General features: G+C 52.1%; 7 protein-coding genes across 7 annotated transcripts; 1 reads left to right on the top strand and 6 right to left on the bottom strand.

The window, feature by feature from the left end:
- Positions 1–128: 128 nt before the first annotated feature.
- COCSADRAFT_34760 (uncharacterized protein) lies at positions 129–639 on the bottom strand. The gene is made up of 3 exons (XM_007699305.1): positions 523–639; positions 395–453; positions 129–329 (listed from the first exon to the last, which is right to left on the bottom strand). Exons 1-3 carry the CDS (start codon positions 587–589, stop codon positions 207–209), a joined length of 249 nt encoding a protein of 82 aa, XP_007697495.1. The 5' UTR covers positions 590–639; the 3' UTR covers positions 129–206.
- Positions 640–1,382: 743 nt separating this feature from the next.
- COCSADRAFT_137527 (uncharacterized protein) lies at positions 1,383–3,348 on the bottom strand. Its single transcript, XM_007699546.1, has 2 exons — positions 1,960–3,348; positions 1,383–1,902 (listed from the first exon to the last, which is right to left on the bottom strand). Exons 1-2 carry the CDS (start codon positions 3,220–3,222, stop codon positions 1,477–1,479), a joined length of 1,689 nt encoding a protein of 562 aa, XP_007697736.1. The 5' UTR covers positions 3,223–3,348; the 3' UTR covers positions 1,383–1,476.
- Positions 3,349–5,159: 1,811 nt separating this feature from the next.
- COCSADRAFT_84467 (uncharacterized protein) lies at positions 5,160–6,475 on the top strand (the record flags this gene model as incomplete). Its single annotated transcript, XM_007699547.1, has 4 exons — positions 5,160–5,321; positions 5,392–5,511; positions 5,587–5,960; positions 6,025–6,475. 4 exons carry the CDS (start codon positions 5,160–5,162, stop codon positions 6,473–6,475), a joined length of 1,107 nt encoding a protein of 368 aa, XP_007697737.1.
- Positions 6,476–6,690: 215 nt separating this feature from the next.
- On the bottom strand, positions 6,691–7,197 carry COCSADRAFT_353267 (uncharacterized protein; the record flags this gene model as incomplete). The annotated part of the gene is made up of 1 exon (XM_007699548.1): positions 6,691–7,197. One exon carries the CDS (start codon positions 7,195–7,197, stop codon positions 6,691–6,693), a length of 507 nt encoding a protein of 168 aa, XP_007697738.1.
- Positions 7,198–7,542: 345 nt separating this feature from the next.
- On the bottom strand, positions 7,543–8,981 carry COCSADRAFT_197692 (uncharacterized protein; the record flags this gene model as incomplete). The annotated part of the gene is made up of 1 exon (XM_007699549.1): positions 7,543–8,981. One exon carries the CDS (start codon positions 8,979–8,981, stop codon positions 7,776–7,778), a length of 1,206 nt encoding a protein of 401 aa, XP_007697739.1. The 3' UTR covers positions 7,543–7,775.
- A 648-nt stretch (positions 8,982–9,629) lies between these two features.
- Positions 9,630–11,224, bottom strand: COCSADRAFT_295771 (uncharacterized protein). Its single transcript, XM_007699550.1, has one exon. It carries the CDS (start codon positions 10,825–10,827, stop codon positions 9,910–9,912), a length of 918 nt encoding a protein of 305 aa, XP_007697740.1. The 5' UTR covers positions 10,828–11,224; the 3' UTR covers positions 9,630–9,909.
- On the bottom strand, positions 11,225–13,986 carry COCSADRAFT_295770 (uncharacterized protein). Its single transcript, XM_007699551.1, has one exon. It carries the CDS (start codon positions 13,857–13,859, stop codon positions 11,622–11,624), a length of 2,238 nt encoding a protein of 745 aa, XP_007697741.1. The 5' UTR covers positions 13,860–13,986; the 3' UTR covers positions 11,225–11,621.
- Between the last annotated feature and the right edge of the window lie 25 nt (positions 13,987–14,011).

Below are 14,011 nucleotides of genomic sequence, written 5' to 3' on the forward strand. Positions count from 1 at the left end.
GATGAGGTTGTGTGGAGGGGGGAGGAGAGTAAGATGTTGGAACACCTGTGATGCATGAGGATACTTGGGCATAGTTGCAGATAATATCGTAGCCATCATCAATACTCGGCTAGAAGTACGGGAGATAGGGTTTTTTGTCTGATCTCATGTAAATGGATATGTTTAAGTAGTTTCTCATAAAATCATGTCTTATTCATGCTGTCTACTTAATGGCATCCAGGGGTGCACACGCCTCCGTAGCAGTAGCAGACCTGACGCTTGACCTTGTCGCGACATCCGGGAGTACAGAATCCTCCATAGCAGTAGCATACTTGGCGTTTGTCAATAGCCTATTTGAGTCAGAAGTTTTCCTTGATGTTGCATTGTTATCGGTGGAAGTAGAGGCTCAACGTACCATACCCTCCATAACCTCGTTGGTGAGTGCGTCACGGACTTCAATGGTGTTGGAGTCAGCTATGGGGTGTGTTAGCGAACCCTCGAGTACTATATTATACAGGTTTTTGGATAACAAGGATGGTATACCAGCGGGGGCGGCGAGCGTAGCGCCCAAGAGAGCAGCGACGGTGAAGAGTTGAGCGGCGAACTTCATGGTGACGGTTGCAAAGTGACTATGTAGAATTGACCTGATGATGCTGTGTGCTGTGAAAAAAAATCATTAAGGGAACTCATGCTCTTTATATGCTCTTTCGCTACTCTGACTTGGCACTTCCCTTCTACCAGACGGCGTCATCACATACACAAAATTCCGCATGCACATTCTGTTCTAGCGACCTTCTCGCAACTTGGCAGCATTCCGTAGTCGTAACACACATACCATAGAGTGACTAGATTCGGTAAAACCAACGCATTACACAAGCTGCGAGGTCCACATGTGGATTCACAGCATCTTCACATGTACAGCCACCAACGCCAGTGGATCGTGAACGGTGTCTACTAGCAGATATGTTGAGCGTCATTTCTAGTCCTCGGTACCATAAACTAGACGCTTTACAAGTCTAGTGGTGGGCCGGCCCGTCACCCCACAAACTACCTTCCAGACAGAGTGAAGACGATGAACGTTGGTGGCTGAACCACAGCGTAAGCGATGAGGAATCGGTGCGTCGGTAAGGAATCGGTTCATAGATCGGAGGCATGTTAATATGACCGATGTAACAGAACAAGAGGATATGGTTTTCCGCTATGCTGACTATCCGACTCTGTACCAATCGCCCTCAAGTCTGACAGCTGCGTATGAGAGTCCGTGTCCCGATCAGCGGAACGACTACCAGAGACGGGCTTAGCGTCATCTACGTAGTATCGGGAGGCCTTAAAGTCAGTTGCACTAAAGGAACGTCACGACACACAGGATCTAAGACACGTGGGTCAGACGTGAACGCCTAAATGTGGGGAAAAGAGTACTCTTTTAAGACATTTTCATAACAGAATAGGGACATGAAAGTGGCTTCGACACCCGGGCCGTCGGCCGCCAAGCCGACATCAAGCCCAGAAACCCGCATCCTTCAATCCTTGGATCGTTCCTCTGAATCCCACGACTTCCTTGGGATCGATACCGAGCTCCTCGGGGCTGATAAAATCATCTGTTACCTCCCACGGATCACACGCCTCGCCGTACTTGAACTGCAATGACAGCTCTGCGCCTGCTAGGCCGTGCAGCTGTGTAGCGGTTTCCGGGCTGATTTCAGCATAGACGCAGTTTTTGCCTGTGACCTCGGACCAGACATCAACCATTTGTTGGAATGTCCACTTTTCTAATGCAACGTTGGCGCAGCGGCCGAATGCTTTGCTTCCAGTGGCCAGCACTTGCCGCACCCAAATGCCGGGGTTGACGCTCATGTCGCCGGCAAGAAGGACTTTGGCATCTGGTTTTGTGGGGAGGGCTTGGACCCAGCGGCCTGTGTCTGGCTATTTATTGTGTTAGTATTTCGAGCATCTAAGGTTGGGATTTGCAAAGTAACTAACGTATTCAATAGGCTTGCAGATGGGGAAGAAAGCCATGTTCTGTGGATAGTACCCAAAGTACAGATATGTCGTTATAGCCGCAAGTTGAGGTAGCTCAGATTTGATGCGAGCATCGACATTCGCCTTGTAGTCCATATGCGGGACTTCCATCTTGCCCGAGAACCGGCGCTTGGCACTCGGACATGTCGACCAGATGTAGTGCTCTACTGTACGAGACGACGCAGCAGCCCGTGCTAGATTCATTCCATGGTGCTCTTCAATTTCGCCGCATTCGTGTTGCGTCTTACCCCGGAAAAGCGATTCCCACCAGTTAGTGACTGCGAAGACGGCATGTACGCCGTCGAACGCAGAGCGGAGAGAGGCCTCATCGTCAAAGTCGGCTTTTACCACCTCGATACCTTCTTTTGCGAGCTTTTTGGCGGCATTGTTGTCAGGATTTCGTGTAACTGCGCGGACCTTCCAGCCAGGTGTCTTCTTCATAATGTTTACTACGCCGCCACCCTGACTTCCGGTGGCACCGGTCACCGCAATGATTTTGACCTTTTGGTCAGGCCAATCCGGGATCGTGCCCGGCAGTCCGCTTGTTTCTCCATGCATCATCTCGAACCATGGCTCAAAGACAGCTTCGGTGCGCTTTGCGAATGCTCCGCTCTTATATCCTGGATGGCCCCAGTCGATGATTTCATCGTGTGCAGCTTCGATGAGCTGGCCAGTCTTGGTATTCCCCGCATCACAGAGGAAAAAATCGAAACCAGCTATTAGCGTCGATTGCAACGTCATCTGTTCCGGGCGGAAGGCCTTGCTAAAGCCAGGCATGGCAGGTGTCTCGATACCACCGGGCATCACGCAGTTGACAGTGATGTTCTCCTTGACCTGCAGGATCGGTCCCACCGTCTTGACCCACTGATGAACTGCGGCCTTTGCAGCGCAGTACTCAGGGAAGGTTTGGCAAGGATATATACCAATCATGCTACCAGTCACGACGACTTTGCCTCCCTTCCCCCCCGGGTTATATCGCATGAAGTGAGTTGCCAGTGTGGTTCCATATATCGTACCTTTCAGATCAATGTCAGTACAGGTGGTGTTGGGCTCCGCAGGCAAATCATCAATGGCCGCATCGCGGCGTGCAAAGTTGTAGACGGAGCCTCGATCTATACACCCGGCGTTGGCAATCAGTACATCAAGTCGACCCCACTTTTTCCAGACTGATTGAAAGAGGTTGGATTGTGAGGAGTAGGAGCTCACATCGCACTGGACAAACATTGCTGTGTTTTCGGATACGTCGAGCGAACGGACAACTGCCTGGCCCTCCTTCTGCCGTCTACCGCAGATGGCTACGCGGTAGCCATTACGATGAAGATGTGCTGCCAGCCATGAACCGATACCACCCTGTCATGTGTCAGTGTACTCATGGCGATCTCAAAAGTATAACACGACGAACCGTGGCACCGGTAACAATGGCGACCCTTTGTTCGTTCTTCGAGATCCGAACCATTATGCAGCACTTCCTTCCTCAAGAGTTTCTGAAACCAATGTTGGGGAAAATGTCACCTTATGCTCGCAGAAAGATAAGAAGTTACCACCCCTCTGGGTAGATGTACGCACGTCAAAGTCCACTTTATTGGATCCTTTTCAATGCCACTTTATGGGTTGAATCCTCCGCGGAACTGAAAAGAGAACCCATCGCTTGCCGACTAGCCTACATTTCTATCGATTGCAGAACAAAACGTCGCAGTCGCAGGATCTGGCCTGCGTGGCCCCTTCTCTTCCATCGGACCGTTTGTCTGGTATCTGCGTGTACAGACAGGCCTGGCACATGTACGTCCATCACCGATGTAGAACCGACGCGGCTCACTCTCAATTAACTTTGCACGAGCAATCCCGTCTATACTATTGAGTTAGTAAAATACTTTGGACAGAGCATGAACAGCAAACCTACCAAAGACACAAGTCATGCAACTGGGACGGGTGGGGGTACTATAATTTGCGGAAGACTGCACCCCAATTTCCACAAGCCGAGTCGGGCGTCCCTGGCCCGGTCGCTGATTGACGCCCACCAGGAAGGAATCGCGAAGTTATTCGACCGAGTCGCTTATCAGAAAAACTAACCAAAATCCGCATATCAACAATTGCCTCAGGTGATTGCGGCACAGTGCAGTATGCGCATTACAAATGAGGAGTTGCATCCTTTCGCTAAAAAAAAACGAGACTACACCAGAGCAGCGGTACCGCAGCTTACTGGCCCAATCTAAACGCATATGTAAGAAAAAGAGAACCCCTAAGTCCACAAAGAATCATTCCCGCTCGCTTCGTAGCCAGTATGCAACGATCCGCGCGCCGTTGGCGGTGTGCGCACAGCGGGTCGGTCAGATATGCGCGAACGTTGAGCATAAGAAAAACAAGAGTGAAGGGTGGAGCCAAGTCCCACAGGCCAAGTAAGTACATACGTAGTACTACTGTCATCCTTTGGTGCCGCAACTACGCCGCCTCAACAAACATATTCCTACAAGCAAAAGAAAATCAAGCCAAGGCGAACCTTACTTGTCCAAGCACAATTCGTAATAAAGACAGAACCTGTGCCACATGAGATACAAGGCTGCGCCGTAAGCAGTCTCATGCTCACGCTCACACCCACCCAAACGGCCGGACCCTCTCTCTTTCGCTCTCCCCACCCCTAATCGGACCTTCCTACTCACTGTGATCGCTGCATCTATCTCATGTAACGTATTTTCGACTCAGTCCCAAAAAAAAATGCAAGGCACGCGATTTATCGCACCCAACCCCCTCTTTGCAGATCCATTTCGTCTTCCACGGCGCTTCTTTTCCCTGGGCCTGCCGCACGAGCAGCATTGGATGGGCGCGGGACGAACGCGGATATGCGAGAGAATTTTTTTCCTTTTTTTAGTATGTGTCAGAAGAGATATAGAGGCAGGGGGGAACGGATGTAGAAGTAATAATAGATGAGATTTATACCCTGTGTGATCTTTTTGGCTTAAACATTGTTACGAAGTCTGTTGTGTGCTCTCATGGCCTGTTCTTGAAATTTTACGTACACTCTTTGTATTTGATTATTGGTTATTACTGATTTTTTGGGGAGGAAGAAGAAGAAGAAGAAGAAAGAGTGCAGACAGTTTCCGCTGGTGCTGGTGCTGGTGCTTGTTCCCCCCTCTTTACTAACCTACTTTTTTTTACTATGCATAATGCATAGGACGATTCCTATCGAGAATGGGCAGCAAGTGAGTGTTGTGGCTGCGAGTTCGATATCAATTTCGATTGCGGTTATTGCCGTGGGCTTGAGGCTTGTGGCTAAGAGGATACGGAATAGGGTTGATTGGAGCGATTGGTGTATCGTTATTGCTTGTGTGAGTTTTGTACTACCAGAGAGAGAGAGACTGAGTTGTTGTTTGGGTTGTTAACGTTTTCTTGATATAGCTGTGGAATGCGGCTTTGCACGGGACTTGCATTTCGCTGGTTACATATGGCGGGTTTGGATTCCATATTGCGGAAATCATGCAGCGGTTTGGACCGGAGACGACTACGTACTTCTTCAAGGTATTTTTCATTTATACTCTCTCTCTCTCTCTCTCTCTCTCTCTCTCTGTATACATCTAATGTTTTGGACTGCAGGGTATCATGGCCTTCTCCATGCTCTGGAACGCAACCGTATGCTTTAGTAAACTCTCTGTCTTACTCATGTACTCGGCCTTAATTCCCACACCCACCATGATGCGAATGAGCATCGCGTTCGGCGCCTTCATCGTAGTGTGGTGCTCCGCAAACATCATGGCCGCATTTCTCATCTGCCGCCCACTGGCGCGAAACTGGGACTTTACCGTACCTGGAACATGCGGAAGTCAACCGGATTTCTACTTCACAATGGGCATCGTGAATCTCATCACCGACGCCGTCCTCATCGGAATGCCCATGCCATATCTCTACAAACTCGTCATGCCAATGCGCAAAAAACTCCTCGCCATGGGTCTCCTCAGCATCGGAATAGGGTAAACCCAGTCCCCCCCAAACCCCTTATTCTCCCTCACCCCCCACTAACATCAAGACAAATAGCACATGGGCCATAACCATTTACCGCCAAACACTCCTCCCAGGCCTCGACTTCGCAGACATGACCCACTCCGGCGTCCTCGCCACACTCCTCTCAGGCCTCGAACCCGCCGTCGCCATCGTCCTCGCCTGCGTGCCTCTGCTCCGCCCTCTCTTCGGCAAACCACGCCAGAACCTCGACTCCGGGTACCAATACGGCAGCAAAAGCGGCAAGCAAATCAGCTTCATGTCGAAAAGAGGGGGAGGCGCATCGCGAGGCTTGGATCCAACAGCCACGTTTTCCGAACTGGTAGATCAGACGAATAATTCGTCGCAGATTGAGCTTAGGCCGGTAGAGGGGATACAGAGGGTTTGTATTTCGTCGGATGAGGAGAGGGGGAAGATGATGCAAAAGGGGGGTGTGTCGTCGAGGACGATTAGTGTGGAGAGGATGTGGGAGGTTAGGAGTCACTGATAGGGGATTTGACTGTTGTGCTTTATTGTATTAGTGCAGTCAGGAATGTTTAGAATGGAGGGGAATTGAATGAAAAAAAATGAAAAAGAAAGGGAAGCTTTATTGATGTTTTTTTTTCTGTGGCAAAGCGATACCAGACGGAGAATTCAACGACGTTATTAAGCTAAGAAACTAAGACTGTTTTTTTTGACGGCAGGTAGGGAAGTCTCTCGGGACTACAAGATGGTGCAAACGACGCCCTTTCTCTTCCTTGTCTCGAGCTTCCTGAGCTCGATCCCGTGGTAATCGTTCCTCGTCTCGAGCGTCTTGAGCTCTTGCCCGTAGAAATCGTGCCTTGGCACGAGCTTCTTGGACTTGTGTTCGTACTTCTTCGTGTCCTCATCTTCATGGTGTCCCTTATACTCTTTCTTGTGTTCGTCGCCGTGGTGCTCCTCGTCATTTCCTTCGTGATGTTCCTCCTCCTCGTGATGCTCATGCTCTCCGTGCTTCTCATGCTCTTCTTCGGCCTCGTGGTGCTCCTCCTCCTCATGGTGCTTCTTCTCATTATACGCCCCAATACGGGGGGCCCCGCATCCACTCTCAGTACAAAGCTCCACGGGGTATAATAGCTGTCTCTTGCTATCCGCCAGGGCCACAGCATCGGGAGTCGACGTGTTACGCACCGGGGTGGACATTACAGCGGCGGCGAGAGCGGTGGTGGTGAGGAGGGTTGATGGGTGCATTTTGGATTTGGGGGTACTGGGAAAGTTAGATTGGGTTGGGGCGAAAGGGGAGTGGGAAAGGAATGGAAGTACTTTAGCGTTTATATCTTCTTGACAAGGGACTCGAGGCTGCTAGAGGTTTGGCAGGAGATGGAGATGCGAGGGAGGAAGAAGGAGATGATATATACACAAGCAAGCCAGTGACGAACCATGGTATCTTCATATCATCTCTCCCCCTCTTTCCATTTGAAAAGGGGCGGTGTCATGGTGATGTGTACCGGAAACATCAGTGCGGTACCGGTTACACATACACAAGATGTATTCGGATAGGGTGCGTAATATTGTAAGAAGACGGTTGGAAGTTACATCATAACTCTTCATTCAAAGCAACCATACTTACTCTATATAGAAACCCCGAATAAGGATCCAAACCGACCCTACAAATCTATTCCCAACGCCAATCATGCAAAACGGGGTATCTTCCGTAGCCCAATCCAGCCCATAGCAAACCCCCAACCAAGTAAATGCAAGAAAGACCCTTCCCTCCCAACACCCCCAACACTGCTAACCTATGTACATCGCCTCCTTAGCCCCCTCCTTCAAACACCCGGATACGGCACGACCCCTGGAAAAAACCTCATACAATCATTCATCAGCACACCCCCAGAATCCAGCCCAAACTGCGCCTTAACAATCGTCTCCACAAAACACGTCACCGCCTGCGTTCCCTGAACCGGAAACCCACCACTGAGTCCCCGCCCCCTCGTTGCCGGCTTCCCGCCTTCATTTCGTGCCAACTCGACGATAATAGGGAGGTCGGACACGTCGAAGATGGCGGAGTCGTTGAGATCGAATTCTGTAGCGGGACCAGTGAGGTAGGACCATGTGGTGGCCCAGTGGATGTCGTTTTCGCGGCGGTAGTCCTGGCGGCCGAAGAAGAAGAGGGGGTTGTTGCGGACTGGGGAGGAGAGGAGGGGCGGGGTGCCCTGGAGGTTGATGCTGAAGAGGGTGGTTGGGGCCAGGCCGAGGGAGGTGGCGACGGAGCCGCCGAGACCGTGGCCTACGATGCCGTAGTTTGTGGTGCGCAGGCCGGTGGTGGAGGAGAAGGTGAAGGAGCTGAATTGGCGCTGGAGGAGCTCGGCGGAGTTGAGTTGAGAGAGCACGAATTGGACGTCGGAGATGCGGGTGTCGATTGCTTTGGTGACAGTCTCGTTCCAGGCGGTGAGGGGGGAGAAGTTGGAGAGAGAGACGGTGCCGCTGTTGTAGACTGTGTCTAGGGCGCGTCGGCCGTTGTTGGGGAATTCAACGATTGAGGCGTCGCCTGGGTGGTCGACTAGTACGACTGCAGCTCCGTTGGCGGCGATGAAGCGGGCCATGGTTGAGTACAGTAATCTGCTCGTGTCGACGTGTGGCTCTAATACCACTACGGGAATCTTGCTTGCATCGATAGATGCTGAGCTCTTGCAACAGGCGTTGTAGGTCATGTCTTCAAAGACACCAATGTCACGCTGTCCGCCAACAATGAACTGCTCATTGGCAATTCGAGCAGTCTGTGGTGGCATGTAGCTATTCTGACACTCGCTCGAGCAAGAGTCTCTGGGGATAGGCATGAACAGGCTGACCATGACGCGGCGGTCTTCTGTGGAAAAGTATGGATCCTTGCGTGTGGTGTCTGTTAGAGGAAAATGCGAGACGGCAACCTTGAACCTGTGGTTGTTATCTGCCCCAGGGATTTGAACCGCATGGCTGCCTCTGGAGATAACAGCAAGCACAAGGGTAATGGTGAATCCTAAAAAGGCCACCATAATGAATGTTCGAACAGTGTTTGCAAGGTACTGGTTGCGACGAGTGGTGAAGTCAAGTTTAGTAGGCGGAGACATTGAGGACAACGCGTCACTTATATTTTATTGAATCTCTGCGCGTAGACTATTTCGTCTACACAAGTGAGAGTGTAATTTTAATTATGCCGAGCTAAGAGCGGCGGTGTGATCGAACCCTATGATGGCAAACGGACTTGCGCGCGATGGTCGTGTGACTGTCACCACGTGCGCGCTGGTTCAAAATGTTTCTCAAACACAAACACATGGCTGCAACAGTGGGACAGTGTTCCTTGCGATACTTGACGATGTGACTGTTGCCTGTGATTCATTTTCCTTGGTGCGTAGAGACGGCGTGCCTCTTGACAAGGTGCGCCAAGCCAATATACTGGGGTACTGGGTAGTTCCTTAGTAGTATCTCACTCCTTTACCCCACATATTTCTCCTGCTCACTAGAATGGAAAGAGTAGGTGAAAGTGAAAGACTGCTACAACGACCGGATACGCTTGAAAAAGACGCTAGAGAGAGAACCAGAGAACAAGCACTGATGGAGGAGGAAAAGGACGAAATGGTCGGTTTTGCTAGTCTATTGTAAGACTACATTAGCTGTCATATCTTGTAACTTTTTTTTTCAAAAAAAAAAACTCCAGCTCTTCCCGTCTAAACCAAAACGAAGCAAAAGATGCGGCCGTGTCGTCATGAAAATTGGATAAAGGGGATGGGGTATAATGTAATTTCCACAACACGGAAGATCCTCGACCAGGGCACCCCGGAACTGTGTGGAGAACCCAACTTCAAGAACGCGGGTATCCAATCTTGTTGTCGAAACGCTCTAAAATCCCCTGAACCAGAGACTAAAGATAGTGTGCAAACAAAAGATGTGAAAAACGGGGTAAAAGTGTGTAACAAGATATGCTTAAGCAGAGTCCAGAGAGGATAGAGACAGCCTCTTGCGCTTTTCGATTGGGAGTCGCTTCCACATGCCGACATGTTCAATACCCTCTTCGAACCAATGAGGTTCGGCGTCTATCTCGACATGACCGTCTTCGTTCCTGAGCTGCTCATGAAATCCGTGCTTCTCCCACATGGACTGTAGGTTCGCCTGTGCGTGGATCATAACAAGACCTTGCCATGTAATTTCCCTCTCCTTTTGGTGGCCGAGTATTTGGGCCATCTCCAATGCGGTGGGAGACGGGGGACGGTAGATCGAGTCGGGGTTCGCTGTGGCGTAATCGAGTGCGGCGTTGATGAGTAGCTTCGCAAGACCGAGACTGCGGTAGGGAGCAAGTACAGCAAGCCTGCCAAGCTTGATATATGGCTCCGCTGGTTGTTTGTGCTCCTGGTCGTGGGTCGGGGGGTCTGCGTCGGGATGCTTGTCTGTTTCGTGGTGTTGGACGTACTTGTTCGGGCCGTGGGGCGGAGGAATCAGTCGGATCGTCGCAACTGGCACGCGCGTAGCAGTAGCAGATGCGCGGCGGACGTCATCTGCAGGCGTGTTGCCCGAGTCAGCACGGCGCAGCACCTTGGGTGGTGATGTCGAGTGTGTAGCGACAGAGGCGTAGGCAACCCAGTGCCAGCTGCGGGCATCGTCCTCGTCGAACTCGGCTTCGAGCGGAACGCCTTGCTCTCCAAAGACGACCTCGCGGACAGCCATGGCATCGCGAAAGTTGGAGGGGACAGAGATGGTCTGCCTGCTGCATGGCAGAGAATTGTCGTAGCCCTCAAGGGCGCCCTTGAGCGGGCAAATGGTGTTGACAAACTCGGTGCCCGGATTGGGACCTCCCAGCGGCGCACTGTTTGGCGAGCCAAAGCCGCCCTTGAGTACACTGGTCATGGTGGTGTAGACGATGGATTTGCGGCCGGGGTATGTGGTGATGTGGCGTTGGGAGTTGTGGCAAAGAGCGAAGTTTGTTGGGCGAAGGATGCGGTTGTAATTTGTATTCTAGGAAAGGCTGCGTCACAGTTGCACGGGCAAAGTGTGCGCGGCAGTCGTCGTCTTCAAGCTTAAGTATTCCAGGTCAGCCCTGCTTGATGCGCAGGCGTGGTGCGCCCGACTCTATAAAGAGGGACTCGAGCATAAACGTCTGCCTCAGTGGTACATTGAGTAGCAGGCGGGAAACTCTGTTTCGGGTCCCTATGTTTCAGGCGCAGTCAGGGTCCAAGGATGCAGCCCTAGGCTCATAGCGGCAGCAAAGGCTGGAGATCAGATGGGCGAGCAGGTCAAAGGTTGCAGATGAACACACTATGAACCCAATCAACCCCACAGTCTGTCGACTGGTGATGTCACAGGCCTGGCACGCTTGCCCGGCCCGCACGGGACATGGCTGTAGCACCGTCACCCACCAATCATATGGGTGCTTCGGGCATGTGCTTGGGCTGTGAATAGTCTACTGCTTGTGGCGATATCACCATATGTGTGCCTCACGGTAACCTAGCGTACTTGTACCCGTGAAACCTGGCCCGTTGCCGTTGATGGCAGTCCTCCTACCAGGCCGCCAGGAAGGCTGTGTAGACGCGAAGAAGGGTGGCGCAAATCCTTCAGTCCTTGGCCAACTGCAAATCCCATCAGATGCCCAAGACTCTGAATCCGTTTTTCTCCATTACGCATTTCAAACACGATGCATTTGCTTACAGGCGGGGACGCTCCTCCAGACCCTTTGCAACGCCCCTACTGATCCAATCGCTAATAGCCATGTTCGTTACCATGGGATTGACCCCACTAGCACTGGGGAAAACACTTGCGTCCGCCACGTATAACCCCTCTGTGCCCCAAACTTTGCCCTGGGGGTCGACAACACCCTCCCATTCTTGCGCACTCATGCGACACGTTCCCATCTGATGTGCAGACACAAACATACTTTCGGGCGACTGAAAGCCCTTGGCCTCGACCTCTGCGAGCCATGCCTGGAATTCAGGGTTATTGATGCCGTCCCCCAACGGCGCCGATGGGTCCCGAACAAATGACCTCAGGCCAGGTATGGTTGTGAAGATTTCTTCTGCGCCTTCGATGTATTGGATCTTCGCCAGGGCCAGAATACCTTCCATGATATTTTGCCTGTCAAACTTGCTGACTTGGTACGAAACTCGCACTCTGCCATCGATGGGATCCGGATACACCCTTCCTGCATCTTTGTCCTTAACAATGGAAATATAACCCACCATGTGCTTTAGCCTGGCAGCACCGAGTTTCCACTGTAAGCCTCCCTTCCAATCTACCCACATGAGACCGGCAGATGGTATCATGTTGGTGGCTTCAAGCTTGGCACCATGGCCTTTACCATCAAGATTCTCGAATTCGCCAACGACAGCCGTTAGGATGCCCCCTTCCCAGGGTTTGATTTCTGCCTTGTGGTAAGCACCAAGAAATGTGACAGGATGAAGATACAGGTTCTGGCCGATTCGCGGGTTCTTGAGACCAGAGCGCATCAGCAGTAGAGGAGACTGCAGTGTGCCTGCCGAGACAATGACGCGCTTTGCCTTGATTAGCACCTTGCGCCGATTGACAGGCGAACCTGCTACTCCACCGTTTATGTCACGAGATACCCATGTTCCTTCGACGCCCATGGCTACCTGTTGACCGTTTTGCGTAGAAAAAACAACCTTTTCGGCATGGAAACCTTCGAGAAACTTTGCGCCTGCACGAGCCGCATCCGGTAGGAACGACACTACCGGCCCTTGTTTCTCACACGAGCCACAGCCAAAATTGCAATAGCCACAGTAATGCTGTCTTCCCCCAGTATTCTGGGGAACTGGCTTGGCATTCCATCCTAGTTTCCTGGCACCATCTAACAACATCATGTTGCCCGGATTTTGATTGATATGCTCAGTCGAGACGCCCATCCGGTCACAGACACGGTCTAGCGACTGCTGAAAGTCTGCAGATGTAAAAAAATGCAGGCCTCGTGCTGCCCATTCGCGGCGGACGTAGCCCTGGGTCTGGAGAGAAGCGGACCAATTGACTGTTCCTCCTCCACCCAGAGACTGCCCTGCCACGACGCTGACGGAAGCATCGTCAGACGTCAAGAAGGAGCCGCTCATGAAGAGATGGTGCCACCCATCAACTTCAGTCATAGGATAGTGGTCCGGAGTCCAGTGATAGGCCTTTTCGACAATCAAGACACGGTGCCCTGCTTCGGCCAGGTTCTTTGCAGATACGCCGCCTCCACAACCGCTGCCCACAACGAGCACGTCTGTTTCAATCACCTCAGGATCACCACCGGGAGGAATCTGGATAAACTCATAGTTAAACCCTTTACCCGGCCGCATGCCAATTGGCACTCGCGGTAGACCTACAACACGGCGCAAAACCGGCGACGTCTTGATCCACGCTTGCTTGCAGAGAATGGTGAGTGAGCGACGCATCTGCCGGAGTGGCCCCAAGCGAGCGCTTCCCCAAGCGTGGAGAATTGACTCTCGAACATGGACGGGCTGGGCGCTAATGGGAGTGAGGTATCCAGTTAGGAACAAAGACCCCGGTCTGGTATCAAGCAAGTCGAGCACCATGGCCAATTCCTTCCTCTGGCTATGGGGCATGTACATGGCGAATACTCGCTGCATCTCTGCACGGAATGCGGGGTCCTGACTTGCATATGCGGCCAAGTACTCTTTGGCAACCGCCCCAGCATCAGGGTCGGTCTCGGGTATGCGGGCCCTCAGGGTGCTGATAGCAGTAGAGTAGTCTGCGTCAGCCGCAGCAATATCAGTTTGCGCCGTAGCCGTCGAGGCGGGCAGGATGGCAGGAATGACGGCATCTGCAATGGCAAGCAGCGTGGTCCATTGCGCGGGCGTGAGCGGATCTTCAGCAGGGAGTGGAGGCAAAGGTGTAGCTCTCGGCGAGATGGGTTCGGTCTGGAGTGGTGTTGCCATGTCGCCACGTAGGTTGGGATTTCAGGGATAGCCTTGATATGTTGCGCAAGCGCTCAGAGGGTCTGAAGTGTGGAGCAGCGGAGCATAGTACAGACATAGGCGTCTGTCTGTCTGTCTTGTCGAGAGTGAACGGCCGGAGGGGGTGGAGCGGG

This window comes from Bipolaris sorokiniana (genome assembly GCF_000338995.1).
Source record: "Bipolaris sorokiniana ND90Pr unplaced genomic scaffold COCSAscaffold_4, whole genome shotgun sequence".
In the NCBI taxonomy this organism is placed as follows: domain Eukaryota; kingdom Fungi; phylum Ascomycota; class Dothideomycetes; order Pleosporales; family Pleosporaceae; genus Bipolaris; species Bipolaris sorokiniana.